This window comes from Macrosteles quadrilineatus, unplaced genomic scaffold, assembly GCF_028750875.1.
Source record: "Macrosteles quadrilineatus isolate MER2022 unplaced genomic scaffold, UCM_ALF_1.0 Scaffold_2__2_contigs__length_208266976, whole genome shotgun sequence".
NCBI classification, from domain to species: Eukaryota; Metazoa; Arthropoda; class Insecta; order Hemiptera; family Cicadellidae; genus Macrosteles; species Macrosteles quadrilineatus.
The window spans coordinates 120,217,031-120,235,536 of NW_026542595.1; the positions used below are offsets into that span (position 1 = coordinate 120,217,031).

The 18,506-nt window shown below is 35.2% G+C and overlaps 1 protein-coding gene across 1 annotated transcript; it reads left to right on the forward strand.

Moving 5' to 3' along the window:
- The first annotated feature begins 16,411 nt into the window (after positions 1-16,411).
- LOC128984826 (uncharacterized) lies at positions 16,412-17,359 on the forward strand. The gene has a single exon (XM_054404194.1). It carries the CDS (start codon positions 16,412-16,414, stop codon positions 17,357-17,359), a length of 948 nt encoding a protein of 315 aa, XP_054260169.1.
- Positions 17,360-18,506: the final 1,147 nt, after the last annotated feature.

The following is an 18,506-nucleotide window of genomic DNA, read 5'->3' on the forward strand; positions in this document are numbered from 1 at the left end:
CTTAAGACAAAGTGCCATAAGACTTAATGTGGCCATTGGCTGCAGTAGTGGTATTTTATAAGTTACTATTGTGTTCTGGAACCAACTTAGAAACCACACATTTTTTGAAGAAATTGATGGTGGTGGCATGCCAAAGAAATTATTGTCTGGCTTGTTAGTCAAGTGGTTATAATGATCGCCTGACAATCAAAAGGTTGCCGATTCGATCCTGATAAAGTCAGTGGGTTTTTGATGGGTCGAAACTGTACTCAGCTGTTCATGGTCATTGGGCTTTAAATAAATCATCGTGGCTGGTCTTAGTCAATAAAAAGCTACATGGATCGTCTAACACCATTCTACACTCATCTTTCACTCATTTGGTTTAGAATACTCACCTAGGTGGTGTCCCCATCTCAAAATATTGATAGTTAATAGTTAATTGATGATTGGTGGTTCAACGAATCGATTTCCTCTTTTTTCGTAAACATGCTAAAACCTAACCGAATAACTGTTTCCTCCAACAGATTGCACTTAGAGTCAAAAAAGTGAGTTATTTCACGATAAAAACTGAACCATTTGAATCAAATCCTGAAAGATTAATTTACCAGAAAGAGAAATCATTTATAGTTGATGAAAAGGAATCTAATTTTTCTTAAATTATCCCGGATTACATGGTACTCAAATGGTATTGATTTAAGTTCGGCAAAAAGGAATGTTTTTTTACTCAGTTATCAACACAGGCCTTGGATCTGTGAGAGGATCAAATTCCCTCACGATTGTACGTCTATACAGCAATACAGGGAGTAAGTCAATGCCACAAATAAGTCAAAAACATTGAGGAGTTATAGTAGCGCCACCTATAGATGCGAACCCACGACCACAGATTATAGAGTAGTTGGGTAATGTTTATATCCCATAATGATGTTTGACTAATGGGTTTCGTTACGCCACTGTGTCCATTGTTGTCTCCAACTATCAACAAACTCTCAAAGTAGAATGTCATGTCTCTCTCTGTGTACAAACTCTCAACTTGGACAGCCTAAGTTAGTTCGTCTTAAAGCAAGATTGATTAGTCTGTCAGAAACTCTTCACAAACAATTATTTCGTCAATAAATTGCACACTGATTCAATAGTTTACATTGGATAGAGCATTTGAGCTGTTATACAATTAAATATTTTTTTATAATTAATGGACACATTTAATACAAGCCCCTGCGGTAAGAACAGCGAATTCAAAACGCCTTATGTAAAACCTATGGACCATTTACAATATTTTCTAATATTGGGTATTCCGTTTGCAATTCTAGTATACTATTCAGGAATGGGTATAATTTATGGTATTAGGTTGAACATAGTAAAACATAAAACAGTATTTCATGTAAAACAAATTTAGTATAGCTAAAATATTTTTGGAATGTAAATAGTTTAATGTAAATAAATAGAACTACTAGTAACAAAAATATATAAATAGTGTGATATAAGGTATGTGAGTACTAGAGAACTGGTTATGAATAGTATTGATTACTGCAGTCTATTCTCAGTTCAAGTTCTTCAAGCAATGTAAGAGACCGAAATATCAGAGCTCGTCTAATAAGCTTGAAGCACGCTCCAATGCTAAAATAGGTTCAGAATCGGTTATCTTGAGTCATGCAATTATAATAACACTTAACTCGCTGCAACGAATTCCATCAATGATCAATTAACTGATAGAACCATATACAAATTATGGTTCTTCTATTTAAAAGTGCATGCTGCAAAATGGAACGACCTAGCAGATATAATTCTAATTACAAATGCTTAAACAAAGCAAAAAAATAAAAACACCAATAAACCCAGTTATTTTTTGTATTTAAAATATTATTGGGAACGGCCCTAATTATGCTTATGATAGTAATACATGCATTATCAATGAAGCATACAGAGAGCACTTAAAAGCTAATTGGAAAAAATATAGCCTCTTCAAAGCAAAGCGACTCGAAGCTCTTAAGGTGACTAACCCCCCCCCCCCCCCAACAGTAGAGCTTAAATAACTGTATCTTACTTTGAACGTTTCCATCACCTAAATAGTCATTACCCACAAATCAAATGATTCCAATCCATTCCCCTTCCACTGAAACACGGCCTATGAGTGGTCAATGTACATTAATCAACTGACACAATGATAACTCGAACAGAGTAAAAACTTAATGCAATAGAACATTAATGTCAAATAGAAAAGCCATATTTCTATTTGAAACTCGAGTATATGCTTACATGTCATTAATTGCTACATTCTTTCTAGTAGAGGATATTTGACTTTTGTTAGAGACTTCAGATTTTGCTGAGTCCACTTCTCTCAATCACCACAATTGAGTTTCGTCCTCCCGGTGATTGCACAAAGAGGTGTTTGTAAGGCATTACTGCTATTGAGAGGTGCTTTTATTTGGACATTTACCGCTTTTATTACAAGTTACAGTTTAATATGAAAATACATTTTTAATGTGTACAATGAGAGTTATTTTTTGCGCGTAGTCTGAATATTAATTTATAGTTATGATAAAAGATTTCTTCTCCGGAAATCAATCTTATAGTTGGCATATTATGGATTTGTGGATGTAAATTTGCTATAATGGGTTGTGTGAAATGAGGGAAGATTTTAGAGCAACGGCTATATTAAGGGTTTTCAATGTTCATAATAATATTTAAGTTTTAATATTTGAAACACTCAAATTAGTTGCGCTAAAAAATATTATGTACATAGTATTTACATAATGTGTAGCTTAACATCTTTTACCATCTCAATTCTTAATTCTTGTGTAATCCCTAAATGAGTAATCAAACATTTTGTTACGTCACATTCAATGTATACAAGTTACATTGTAATATAGTATAGATTTTTCCTGAATTACCTAAATCCCTGTAGCATATTGTATTTCCCTGCTAGGACTTAAAGTGACCTATTTCTACACAGGTACAATTTAATATAACAACCGAGGTTGGAAAATGAGCATGAGTCCGTGTTATAAACAATGTTCCGTCATTTGTGCTGACACGATAATAATTTTAAATCAATATACATAGTTGTTCTGAATTCAAATTGAATTATTTATGTTATTGTAGTGAAAACACAACTTGACAAGGTAAAAAACACAAAAATGCTTTGACAACAATTCAATCATATTTCTTTTAATCGGAATTAATCAATCGGCCAAATTGGTGGAATAATCTTTACAGCTGTATACATTTTACATGTTTAGGTGATGATGTCCTAGACTTTAGCATCTTTATCACCATATGGAGGAAAAAACAGTTTTAATCCTTAATGGGTTTATTGAAAGTACCCACTTTCCCTGCAGTATAACGAAAAGTAAATTAAGTGCTCATTATTTAGATTTAGCTTTGAGTGTCTGAAGTTTACTATGTGTATATAAAAAATTAAATAATTTATAAAATACAGAGCTATTCGCTAATATAGAGAAGACTGAATACAAAAGGAGATCGCAATAATCTTGTTTGTAATACATTACAACCAACTCTAAAGGGTTTATAAAAAACAGCAACTGAAGAACGTGAATCGCAGCGGATGATTGGTTCGGGTTAAGCCGCTGCTTTTAGGCTTAGTCGACAGGACGCGACACATTTTATCTGGTTCTTTCATCTTTTTATCTGGTTACAATAGAATTTCCTATCGAGATTATTATTTGTTTGGTTTTAATATTGTAAAAATCGTTTTTCTTAACTCAAGAAGAATATTTACTCGTACATTTATAACATAACTTGCAGAGAACACTTCGTACGGGGTTGACATATAAGTATAAAATGCTTATTTCAGTTATACTCAAGCTTTGCGTTTGCAACGGGGGAGGACACAGTTTGATAAAATTTGGTTCTTTAAAATTACGAGTATAACACATCTACCATAGCCATAATGTTCTACCACTGTACATAAACAATATAAATAAATAAATAAATCATCACATAGTCACACAATATTGCAAATAATTCATTAAATTAAAATCATAAACATAACTGTAAACAATCCTACTTTGTGTATCACAGCTTTTTGTTGCTGCTTAGTTCAAATTAGCTGTTGTCATATGCAAAAATAAAATAATAATAGTGCTGCACCCTGTTGGGAAACCTTATAACTTTCTAATGCTATTCCATATTACAGAACCAACTTGTAAAGTTGAAACCGCTGACTAAATTATTTAATTCATTTTAAATATGAATACTCATAGGGTTAACATGGGGAACTGCAGAGCTACTGGGGTGGAGTCCGAATGGAATTTTGAGATAAGAATAGGCCTTTATGTAAATCGGGAATGTTAGCTATCATCATGCCAAATTTCAGCCCCATCCATTCAGTAGTTATTCCAAACTTTCAGATTTATAATATTAGTAAGATAGTAAAGATAACATTCTGTATAGTAGTGTTGTACGTAATTACTGTACCTACTAGACTCACTATTGTACCTACTAGACTCACTATTGTACCTAAGACTCACTATTGTACCTCCTAGACTCACTATTGTACCTACTAGACTCACTATTGTACCTACTAGACTCACTATTGTACCTACTAGACTCACTATTGTACCTACTAGACTCACTATTGTACCTAATAGACTCACTATTGTACCTACTAGACTCACTATTGTACCTAAGACTCACTATTGTACCTACTAGACTCATTATTGTACCTAAGACTCACTATTGTACCTACTAGACTCACTATTGTACCTAAGACTCACTATTCTCCCCGGTGTTGTAATATTGCCTAACATAACCAACCTGTCAACATTATGATCAAAGGAACCCCTCAAACTATAGTATTGGAATATCTTGTACCTCAGCAAACCGCAAGCCAGAACTTTGCCACACTTTGGTCATCAGTAAGGGGGCCGCTGCAATCCCATTGTAACCAGCTAAATATTACCATTTTAAAGTACCAATGGCCAAGTTTTCCAGAATCAACCCCTACTCAACTATCAAGCTCTTTTACTGTCATACATATTAAAATCCGTTACCTTGGACTTTTTCGTCTAACCACCCCGTCTAAACACCCCGGTAAAGGGTACCTACTAGAGTATCCTTTTCAACAAGCGAAACCACTGATAATTCCATATGATTACAGGGCTAGCTCCAATGTTGATTTAGCTGAAACTGCATCAACAAGTTCAACAACAAGTTAGCTGTGCTTAACAACAAGTTTGAACCGTTATTTTAAAGATCGAAACCCTTGCAACATACTTTTCTATGCTAATTTATTGGTTTGTTTGTTTTTTAATTCCCTATTAACAATCTGACTATGGTGTTCATTTGCAATTAAAAGCAGTAATGAACCACTCAAATATGTTTTTGTGTCTACTACTCTGTTTTGAAAATTAAAATTTGACAAACTATTGTATAAATTACAAACAAATTAAAACATTCATTGAGCTATCATATAGATTTGTCCCACCCCAGCTGTTCCACAAGTTGGTGTTATGATAGATGCGGTGGTTGAGTGATACAGCGAGTATTGTGTGAAATACATCGTGTGGAACTAACTACATTAGCGTACGATTGGCTTACTGCTGGATTAGCCAAATATCTCGTATGGACCTATTGTATCCAATAGTTATCTATGTTAGGAAAAGTAAAGATGTACAAAGTAAAAAATGAGCTTTTAACTTCTTTACAATGTTAACTGTGTAAATATTATTTTTACCTCTGCCCACAAAAAGACATAAAACAAAGATAATCTAATTTTTAAGGCGTTGACTTATGTTGGTTAGGTTTTTCTAAGCTGTCTATATAACTTGTGTACTACCCAAGTGTACTTGGGATGTTAGATCTGGTGGATTTATATTGTCAAATCTAGAAAATATAGATACAAGGTTCTTATGTGTATTATACAGGGCGAATCAGACCACCCGTGTACATACACAGTCACTTGTGTAGCACTGACTCACTGATCAGGTAAAACTGTAACCCCCTAAATAAAACATTAAAATGGCAGATTCTCAATACAGAATGTAATTTTTTTACGCTTATTGGGCCAAACCGTTGTGCATAGGTGGTCTGATTCACTCTGTATAGTGGACCAAGTCTCTATAGTAGACTGTATAGTGGTTCAGTCTTATATAACTTAAAATTACGGTGAGTTTTAATTTCAAGACTGAAATTAGATTTAAAAAACTTACATAATCCCATATAATATTTTATAATCTCGACAACCTAATATTTTATTACTATTAATTAACATTATTTTATTTCTTTTTTTAGCTGGGTTTTATTAATTCAAACAGCAATCTGCTTATAATTAATTTGACTCTCATAAGGGTTAAATATTGTAACTTGTGTGGTTAGGGCGTATAGGGTGTATGAAAGGTGTTTTGGAATTTGCATCGGATTTCTTCTAAAAATGCCACCGAAGTTCAAGAGTGGTTGTTTAGACTTATTGGTTGTAGACTTACTTGTTGATTACTAACTAACAAACAATATTTCCTGTAAAACACGGTTGTTCGTTTGTTAAAATATCACCAGCGTAAATGATAAAATACAAACACAACAAAAAGTCTTAACATATTTAAAGTCTTAGCTGTCTTATATTACCTCATGAATATTAAATACCAAGCTACTTACTCAAGCTTAAGTAAGGTCTTTAAGGTCACTAATCCTGCCAGGGAAGCTTAAATAACTTCCGGCCCTTACATTTGTTTTAACTTTAAAATAAGGTTCAAACTTTGCATTTTGAAAACCTTTTCCGTATTTAATTAGTATAGTATAAGAAGTATATGAGAAGTATATAGTTTACCTATGTATAATATTGTAAGATTACTAATATAAATAAATATTTGTTCTAATCATATTGGTTTTTAAGTTTTTATAATAGATATATTTACATTTTGAGATTAAATCGATGTCATAACATATGCGAAGTAAAAGCTGAATGCGCATCTCGAGCACAATCAATAATTATTTTTAATTACATGTAATGGTACGTTTTTATTTTTTCGGTTGAGGATAAAATTTGTTCATTGTCTATACAACCCAACGTTTAAAAAAAGTACAGTACGTACAGTACATAACACCAAAGAGTATGAATGATGTTTAAGTATAAGAAATATTTTTGAGATTTTGATTCTTCTGAATTGTGTACAATAATAAGTACAGTAGGTACATTACCGCGTAGTAGTTCTGTGTGCAAGCAGTTTCCCAGTCACCCTAAAGATGGAAGAGTGTAATTTCTCCGAAACGTCAGCTTCTTCCATTGCCCAGACAACACGGTCCAACCCAGAACTCACAAATATTTCTTCGTTGGAAACTGTGATGGAAATGTATTCCTATAAACTCGACTATTTTCCTATAGGCTAGTTAAAGAAACTAATTAAATTTTAGAGGAAATACCATATTTGAATAACTTGTACTTATTACTGGTGAATAGTTCTGTATTTGATTTAAAACTCCATTGTAATAAATATACAGTGTGGCGTAGTACTAGAAAAATTATTTGTTGTTTTACAGTTGTCCTGATATTATTTCTACAGCTTAATATGTTATAATCACCCATCGGAAAGTTGAAAATAAATTATTACCCATGTAATCCAAAGAATGCTCGATTTGCATTTAGTGTTTTAATGACTAGCAATGTTTCGTGTGATGAAATTCAATAAATATTATGTTTTGGTGGTTAAAAAGAAAAAGTCAGATAGGCGAGGAGATAAAGTTAATTTTAACATGGTCACTTAAACGTGCAAAATGTGTCTCTAGAGCTATATTCAAAAATATTTATTACAACCGGCCTCATGTATAAAATCTAACCCAAACAGTAAAAAGCACGAAAACGTAGTTTGAAAATTATTATATACTGTAAATAGCTACTTTATATTTCAAGGAAAAAAATTATAGCTACTTTATTATTTTATGCGTTGTAATTTCCATACAAAAACTATTGCGAATCGTACGTAAAATAAGCAAACTATTTGTGCAAAATATTACCTTTCTACTGCGAGTATTCAAAGAATTTCCTTTACTGAGAGATTCCCTCTTTGAGATCTCTGCATAGTTTATTGAGTGTTTAGCATTTTATTGCAACTTTGAGGTCTGAGGATTTACACTCTCGTTAGAGTTAAGCGTATAACACTTATAGTGCTTAACGATGATACTTAAGAAGTGCATAATATCCTGAACAATACACACTGTAACTAAGTTAAAACATCAATGTTAATATCAGTATCAGCAAATTGCTGAGATATTCACTTCTCTCACAAATATTAAAATATATGATTGTGGCACAATTGAAGCTGGGGTGTAAACAGAAAGAGAACTGTAATGTTTAATTGTTATGATTCTTAACAAAAATGTATGATATTGTAACAATAATAGAGTTTATGTGTATTTATACGGTCGATCCCATTCAACTAAGTTATAATTCAAGTTAAACACTATTCAGTCTCTTTAGTGTATTTTTAACGCATATTTTCATCGTACTTTTCTTTTCCAGTTCTCGGAATAATTTAGAGAGCGAGCGGCAAAAGATTGTCCGATGCGCCTTGAGCACGATTTGCCACTTGAACCATCTTAGCGTCAGATGTGTCCAGAGATTCGTTTATAATAAGACTCAGATTGCTGTAACGAATTCAGTGAAGGATATTTTTGTTTTGGTATTTTGATAGTATCTTAGCCCAAAAAAACCTAACATTTTTGGGGAGACGTAAGAATCAATCTGAATTCGGTTTCAAAATTATTAAATGTATGTATACGCAACGTATTTTCATGTAGATTTAAAACGTATGCAGAACACACTGTTTTACGAACATAATCTGAATTCAATAAAAACTTAGTCTCCTATGATTATAATTATATAATAAATACAGTTAAAACTACTTAAAAAGCTGCTGTTCTTTCTATTTTACCCACTACAGTTTACTGTAAAAATATCGGAAAATTTTCTAATCAGTATAGGCTTTCAAAAGTAAATGCAATGAATTGGCATTTATATTTTAAGCGTTATTTTCATCAGTTATCAACAATAATCCTTCAATAAAAATATCAACTTCATATCCAAACTCATTTGACTTTTCAAGTCCACCCCACACCCACACGCAAACATACATGGATTTTTTTCATTCTTGGGACCAAATTTGGAGTCCTCTCAACTCCATCACCAAAATTGAGTTTCATCGTTCAAGTGATTGCTCAAAGAGATGTGATAACCACACAACCCTTTATAGTGGCTTTTGTCTGAAAATACAGGATATATTCTACCAGTTGGAGATTAAAATTACCTATTTAATAATAACTCAAGTACAGTAATATAAGAAATATTCAAACCTGTCGTTTGAGATAATCTATGCTTTATATCAATACTGCCGAAATTAATAGTTATTGTTATTCTGAATTCATTATACAGGGTGATTTGTACTCAGTGTGACAAAATTTTTTTGGTGTAAGTACAAAGTAAATGAAGTGTGATGATGCATATCAAATGTTCCAAGTCTAAAAATAGCTTCCCAAAAAATTATTTTATGTTTTTCAAAAATAACCATGGTTTAAACTTAATACAGCGATTTCTCAATTACCTGTATATGGATTTGAGTAGATAATGTCATTTTCGTGTTCTACATTAAATTTTGAACAAGAATAATGGAAAATGACGGAGGATCAGTTATAAAAACTCCATTGTAAATAGATTCAAAGATAAAAATTAAAGTATTTGATAAAAATTGTAAAAACAATGGTCTATTGCATTTTTCACATCCTGTATACAAGAAAGTGTCGGAATATGTTAAAAACTGCACCATTTTATAAGCTTTCCAACCATATGCTATTTACAATCATACTTAATAGGATTTTTAATAGGATTTCTCAACCATGCTGAAATTTTAAAAGCATGGTTATTTTTGAAAAACATAAAATAATTTTTTGGGACTCTAATTTTGAGACTTGGAACATTTGATATGCATCATCACACTTCATTTACTTTGTACTTACATAAAAAAAAAATTGTCACACTGAGTACAAATCGCCCTGTATAATATATATATTGAAGGAATGTTCGGTTGAATAAAATAAGGTAAAGCTATAAGGTAAAGGTAACACCTAAGAATTTGTAAATTATTCGATTTTTTTGGTTATAAAAAATTATAAACTAAATAAATACTTTCCTAAATAAATAACCATATTAATAATAAGAATTGCTTAGCTAAATTAACTATTCCTTTATTTTTATAATAACTATTCCTTTTTACAAATTGTATTAATATACTGTATAAAGACTATCTCAAACAACATATTTGAATATTTCTCCTATTATCTCAGCTATTACATAAGATTTCAAATTTTACTCCTCAACCAGTAGCTTTTCTTTGTACAAACAAACGCTTCATGTGAAAATAAGTTTATGTAAATTATGTAGCAAAGATAAACTATGATAACATGCATTAATATTTGGAAATAATTAAAGGCAGTAAAATATATATATATATATATATTGTTTAGTATTTAGAAGGAAAAGGAACTATTAATTTTATATTAATTCTAAAGAAGAATATTTATTTTATATTAAAAACAAATGGTAATGCCAAACACCAAAGCCACAGAACCCAAGTCCATTTTATCTTCAGACAACAATCTTATCGCTCTATTCATGTCATTGTCCTTATCGCTTATCGTTCGCCTCAGACAGGTATCCTGGACATTCTCTCTCTGTCCACGGCCCTATTAATATGGTCTAGTACCGGCCACCTCTTTTAATCTCATTTCCATTTCCATTATTTCATCAAGTTGTTTCAGTTTTCATTTTTATTGCAATTAATATTGCCCAATCTTATTCTGAAGTTATTTTTGTTGTTTTAGTGACAAGTAGTATTTTTATTTGCGTTTTATTAACTCACGAATCATGCACCATCAAGTAATCAAAGTGTCCTGTGCGGTGTCGCGACTTCCGTGTAATTAAAGTGGCCACGAACAATAAAAGACTTAGCGTTACGTGCGAACATCAAGCCTTCAAGCAGAAAGAAGAGCGAAAATCGTCTCATCCAACATCCAACTACCAAGGGTTCGTCACAGCGCCGACACTAATCTGAAGTTCAAATACGCCATCTTTCCCACTTCCCCCTACGTCTGCACTGGAGTTTGTAAAGGTACATGTTTTCAAGTTTCTTATTATTTTCCGCAATGTAATTTGCGGTGGTCCTTCGTAATTTACCTATGAATAATCACTTTTAATATTCAATTTTTAAATAAATACACTCATACGTAACATTTGGTCCTTCGAGCCGGATTGCTTTCCAGTTTTATGGAAATATATCCATTGCTCATTTCCGCCATTTTGAATCTCTCTTTCTCTTTCTGACTGACATTCTGTCATTCTGTCCAGTCAGTGACGTCAGTCCGTCAGTGTTCAGTTCATATCCATGTCATATTGTCATGTTTTGAATCATACCACTCGGCGCATGCGCGCACATAACCTGTTCCAGCTCAGCCAGTCATATTGTCACAACAATATTCCCAGTGTGCATTACATGTAATATTAGTTCTCTAACTCTCCGCGTCTTGCATAGGCGCTGCATTGCAGCTGTTTCGGCAAACTCCAATATTTTCTGCAACTGTCATTATCTTGTTTGTTTACATTTTCATTTTGCCGACCAAACTTCAACTTCAAAGTGGCAGTGGTTAGTTTGGCATTATTTTTACTTTATGTAGTGGACTTATAAAGTGAAATGTATTTTAGTTAATGGGTTGAGAATATTTTTTACTTTTTCAACTTAAAGTGTTACAAAATAAAATTGAATAATCTATACAAGAAGAAAATGGACTTTCTGATGATTGATTTGAATAATGAAATACTGTCATGTTTTGGACTGTGGCTGTAAGTAGGCCTATTTACTGAAATATAACTAATTATTCCAAGTTTAAATAGTTAGGCCTACAGTACTACACTTGGACAACTTTATTATATTTTTATCATCATAGCCTATGCTTTATTATTTTATAAAGACAAACCAAGCTGGTTATTTACTGGTTCATGAACCTAACCTTCAGTGCTCACTAAGATATAGCAATTTATTAATATTTACTCTCAATTTTTGGAAATAGGCCTAAATTAAGGTTAAAACAGAAGATTGCTAGGCAACCATGGCTACCTCCCTTGCTGTTGTAAATGCAAGAAAGGATAATGCCTTCACTCAAATTCAGATGATATATGATTTGTCCAAGAAAGTGTCTGATAAGGATATTCAGCAAAGGTTTTTGATTCGGGCTAAGTCTGTAAATAAACTCCGAGATGATTTCTCTGAGGCTTTAGATGCCTGCCATGAACTTGAATTAGCAAAAGATCCTAACTTTCAACCCAACTATGCTCCTCTAAATAGTGTTGATGAATTAATTGACTACATTAATGCCAATGTGGCCAACCTTGAAAGTAAACTTCAATCCTCAAAAAATAAGAGTGATAAGACTCCGACTCCACAACCTTCGGTTGTACGCTTACCCAAGCTTGAACTTAAACATTTCAGTGGTGAACCTCTGGAGTGGGTGTCCTTTATAAATTTGTTTGATTCTAGCATTCATAAAAACTCATCTTTGTCTGATGTGGTGAAATTTCAGTATTTATTAGGCATTGTTTCTGGGGAACCCTTGAATTTAATTAAATCCCTGCCTATTTCTGATGCAAACTACACAGTAGCCTATGATTTGTTGAAAGAGCGGTATCATTCGCCTAGACGATTAGTTACTCTGCACTTAAATCAGATTCTTGACTTACCCTCAGTAAATCACACCTCAAAACAAATGAGAAAATTTGTAAATTTATATAATGAAAACATTCAAGCACTCAAAGGCTTAAATAGTGAAATTGCTACAAAAAATAATCACCTTTTGTCTGCCATGCTTTTGAGAAAACTGGATAGTGATTTAAGGAAACGATTTGAGATTTTTCGTGCAATTAATAACCCCACTGACAGTGATGGTGATAACCCTGCCTTACCTAATGTGACTGAGTTAATTCAGTTTCTCACTAAAGAATGTAATCAAATTGAAGAAGCAAACCTCCACAGCAGTCATAATGTGAAAACAACATCTGATAATTCATATATTAACTCAAGATTCAACAAATCATCGGTAGGTAATAAGGTGTCTATGCTGACTTATCATTCTGGTGATCAAAGCAAATCCTACCCTAAGTACACTAAATGTTTTGTATGCAACAAAATTGATCATAAGGTGTATACATGCTCGGTCTTTAAAGATAAGGATCCTAAGGCCCGTTACCAGATTGTAAAGGAGAATAAGCGGTGCACATCGTGTTTAGGGAATCATCTACTGAGTGACTGTAAATCTAAGTCGAGCTGTTACACATGCCATCAGAATCATCATACTTTATTACATTTTTATGGTAAACCTCGTCAATCATCTAACCAGGCTACGCCTCAGACTTCAACTCGTGATTCTTCCTCAGCTCATCAAGAAAATTCATCATCTCAACTCTCATCAGCCCTGACTAGTCAAGAAAGATGTTCCACAACACATCATCCCTCAACAGTGTTGTTGGGCACTTTACTTGTGAAGCTGGTATCGCCCACCGGAGTTAGCCATGTATTTCGAGCTCTCGCTGACTCTGGTAGTCAATCATGTTTTCTCACAGAACATGCTGCTCAACTTTTATGTGTCTCACGCACAAAAAGTGCGCCTAGTGTAGTAGGCCTCTCTCAAATACCTACTCGATGTAAAGGTGCCACTTCTCTCAAGGTAGAGACATTGAATGGAAAAACTATCTCTACTGAATCAAACTTTTTAATTCTTGATAAAATATGTGTTGATTTACCCCGCATGCCTATATCCTCTGGTGTCATTGAGATGGTAAATTCTTACGTTTTGGCTGATCCCATGTTCCATTTACCTGGTGGGATTGATGTTCTTTTAGGTGGATCACTTTTCCCTCTCATGCTCACTCAAGCAGTTCACAACCTCGGGCCTAACCTACCAAGTTGAATAGGCTCACACTTTGGATTTTTGGTAATGGGTGACGCACCCTGTGCAATCAAGCTGGATGATGACACTAGTTCTCACATGTCAACCATGCTTTTGGCAGTCAATGACATTGAACTGCACAATTCTATCCAGCGGTTTTGGCACCAGGAGGAGCCACCAGTCGCATCAAAGCAATCAGATGATGATAAAATGTGTGAAGAACACTTCCTCTCCACTCACTCTCGGGACCAATCTGGCAGATATTGCGTCCGACTACCGTTCAAGACTGAACACCCTGCTCTAGGAAATTCTGTCTTTGCTGCCGAGAAAAGACTACACTCACTTCAGAAAAAGTTTAAGGCTCAACCTCAATTCAAATCTCTATATTTCGACTTCATGTCTGATTATTCGTCTTCGGGACATATGGAACTTGCTCATAATGTTGACTTATCCGCCCCGCATTACTATTTACCTCATCATGGGGTGTTGAAGGAATCATCCAGTACCACTAAACTACGTACTGTGTTCGATGCTAGTGCAAAAACCTCCAATGGTACATCTCTCAATGATATTTTGCTTACAGGAAGAAAAATGCAAACCAACATTTGTGACTTGTTGCTCATGTTTAGAACTCATAGTGTAGTTTTTTCATGTGATATAAGGCAGATGTACAGACAGATTAAAGTCCATTCTGAGGACCAGAAGTTTCACTATATCCTATGGCATACTCGTCCAGATCAACCACCTTCTACCTTCAGACTTACCACAGTAACCTATGGAGTCAATTGCTCACCGTACCTCGCAATCAGGACTTTGCACCAACTTGCCAATGATGAAGGCGACTCGTTCCCTGAAGCGGCAGAGATTCTTCGAACACAAACCTTCGTTGACGATGTGATTTCTGGTGGAGATTCCGAAGAAGAAGCTTTAAGACTCCAGAGACAACTCATCGCCCTATTAGCATGTGGAGGCTTTGAGCTAAGGAAATGGACTTCCAACTCCAGTCGACTTCTTCTAGATCTTCCAGATGGTCATCGAGAGACTCCGGTGTTCCTTCAAGATAGTTCACAGCCTCATCACACCATTTTAGGCATTCACTGGTCTCCAGTTACTGACTGTTTTACATACAATTTTAATTTTTCCGCAAGCGCAACTACAAAGCGTCAGGTGCTCAGTGTGATTGCACAAATATATGACCCCTGTGGTTTCCTCTCCCCAATTGTGATGTGGGCAAAACGTTTTATGCAGCTCTTGTGGACCAAAGGATTGGATTGGGATCAAACACTTCCCGCTGCCCTACTCAAAATGTGGCAAAGTTTCACTTCATCTACAGACAGCCTGCGAGAGATTTCAATTCCTCGAGCTTTTCAAGTGTCACGAGCATGCACTACTGCATTACATGGCTTCTCAGATGCCTCCGAGAATGGTTATGCTGCAGTTGTTTACTTGCGCTGTGAACTCAGTGATGGGACTGTCACAATCAGGCAGATTATGTCAAAAACTCGGGTTGCTCCCTTGAAAAAACTTACTATTCCACGCTTGGAACTATGCGCCGCCCATCTTCTTGCCCAGATAGTAGCCTATGTGGTTTCTATTTACAAGGTAAAATTAAAGATTTCATCCATCGTTCTCTGGTGTGACTCTTACTATCACCCTGACTTGGCTGCAGACACCACCTCATCGACTGAAGACCTTTGTTGGGAACAGGGTTGCGCAGGTGCAAGAATTAGTACCTAATCATTGCTGGCGACACATATCCAGTGAATATAACCCCGCTGACTGCGCGTCACGAGGTATCCTCCCATCAGAATTGTCTAACCACGAACTTTGGTGGTCTGGTCCCCCATGGCTTCAATATTCGAGTGAATCTTGGCCATCCTCAAACTTTACTCCTCTAGATATTACAAAAACAGGAGAAAATAAACCTCAGTCACCTACCACTCTGATATCCACGATTAAACCCACTCAAGAATGGGAACTCCTCACTAGATTCTCTCACTTCAGCAAACTTACACGAGTGATGGGTTACATTTTACGATTCATCTATAACCTCCGGCACTCAAAAGGGCGCCCAGGCCCTCTCACTTCATCTGAGATAACTCAAAGTCGACTGACAATCTTCAAGAAGGTTCAAGAAACGGTTTTTGGAGATGACATCGCAGCGTTGGAAAACAACTCATCTAAAACCACTTCCTCACTTCGACGTCTCCATCCTTTCATTGATAAATCAGGTTTACTTCGTGTTGGTGGACGATTGAATGCATCTCAACTTTCAGAAGACGTTAAGCATCCTGTAATTCTACCAAAGAAACATCATATGGTTGACATTCTTATTGATTTCTATCACAAGAAATATTTGCATTCAGGGCCTCAATTAACTCAATCCCTTCTAGCTCAGAGCGTTTGGATTCTTTCTGCCCGCAGTGCAATACGCTCTCGAATTTTTAAGTGTGTTGTCTGCTTTCGACACAAACCACATAATTCAATTCCACTGATGGGTGATCTCCCAAAACCCCGAGTGACACCTTCCCGTCCATTTCTCAACACGGGGCTGGACTACGGAGGTCCTTTCAACATCAAGGTTCATAACCTCCGTTCAATACGTTTGACAAAAGCGTACATCTGTATCTTCGTCTGCCTTGTAACAAAGGCTGTTCACATTGAAGTAGCTACTGACCTATCCACTGATGCCTTCATTGCTGCACTAACTCGTTTTGTGTCAAGACGTGGCCTCTGCAAGAACATATATTCGGACTGCGGGACAAACTTCGTTGGTGCTAATAACGCCTTTCAAGCTCTCTTCAAGTCAGCTGAACGAACATCTCTTCTTGAATTTTCCTCAAACCAAGACATTACCTTCCATTTCAACCCCCCAGCTGCTCCTCACCAAGGTGGTCTCTGGGAAGGAGCCGTTAAGAGTGCCAAGCATCACCTCCGCCGTGTCATCGGCGAACATGTCCTAACCCTCTCAGAGTTCATGACCCTGACTACTCAAGTGAAGGCGATACTTAATTCGAGACCTCTCACACCAATGTCAAACGACCCTTCAGATGTCACTGCGCTCACTCCAGGACATTTCTTGGTCGGAGCTCCACTTGTCTCTGTTCCTGATAAAAATCTGGAAGATGTTCCTGATAATCGCCTGAAACACTGGCATTTGGTCAAGGCCCTAAATCAACGCATCTGGAAGAGATGGCAACTGGAGTACATTCACACCCTCCATCAGCGGGTTAAATGGACTGAACAAAATTCAAATCTTCGCATTGGTGACCTCGCCTTAGCCCATCAGCCTACTCCTCCTCTTTCTTGGCCGTTAGCTCGGATTGTGGGTGTCTCCCCTGGAAAGGATGAGGTTGTACGGGTCGTCCACTTGAAGACTCAACAAGGACTCTTGACTCGACCAGCTCACAAGGTTTTTCCTTTGCCTGCTTATAAAGAGTAACTTCAAGAACTTTAATTTGTAAATAGTATTTTTTCTCAACCATTTTGAAAAGAAGATTTATTTTATGGGAATATTATTTTTGTGTTGATTTGTTGAATCCTGGAGGATTCAAGGCCCCCTGTATGTTTAGTATTTAGAAGGAAAAGGAACTATTAATTTTATATTAATTCTAAAGAAGAATATTTATTTTATATTAAAAACAAATGGTAATGCCAAACACCAAAGCCACAGAACCCAAGTCCATTTTATCTTCAGACAACAATCTTATCGCTCTATTCATGTCATTGTCCTTATCGCTTGTCGTTCGCCTCAGACAGGTATCCTGGTCATTCTCTCTCTGTCCACGGCCCTATTAATATGGTCTAGTACCGGCCACCTCTTTTAATCTCATTTCCATTTCCATTATTTCATCAAGTTGTTTCAGTTTTCATTTTTATTGCAATTAATATTGCCCAATCTTATTCTGAAGTTATTTTTGTTGTTTTAGTGACAAGTAGTATTTTTATTTGCGTTTTATTAACTCACGAATCATGCACCATCAAGTAATCAAAGTGTCCTGTGCGGTGTCGCGACTTCCGTGTAATTAAAGTGGCCACGAACAATAAAAGACTTAGCGTTACGTGCGAACATCAAGCCTTCAAGCAGAAAGAAGAGCGAAAATCGTCTCATCCAACATCCAACTACCAAGGGTTCGTCACAGCGCCGACACTAATCTGAAGTTCAAATACGCCATCTTTCCCACTTCCCCCTACGTCTGCACTGGAGTTTGTAAAGGTACATGTTTTCAAGTTTCTTATTATTTTCCGCAATGTAATTTGCGGTGGTCCTTCGTAATTTACCTATGAATAATCACTTTTAATATTCAATTTTTAAATAAATACACTCATACGTAACATATATTATTTATTGTATTAAATGTGTTTTTTATTGTATATATATATATATATATATATTTTAGGCAATTTAAAATTAAATTTTTAATTTCTCATTTAATATAATAGAAAAAAATAACTATTGTAATATAGCTTGTAGTATTATAAAATATATGATGTAGTCCAATCAACAGAGTAAATTAACTACAAACTATAAAAAAATAAAGTAGTTAAATGAACTCACCAAAAAACAAATTCCTTGCACTTAAGTCTGC

Excerpts from the sequence above, each read along its gene's own strand:
- LOC128984826 (XM_054404194.1), top strand. The coding sequence starts at position 16,412 with ATGGGTGATCTCCCAAAACCCCGAGTGACACCTTCCCGTCCATTTCTC.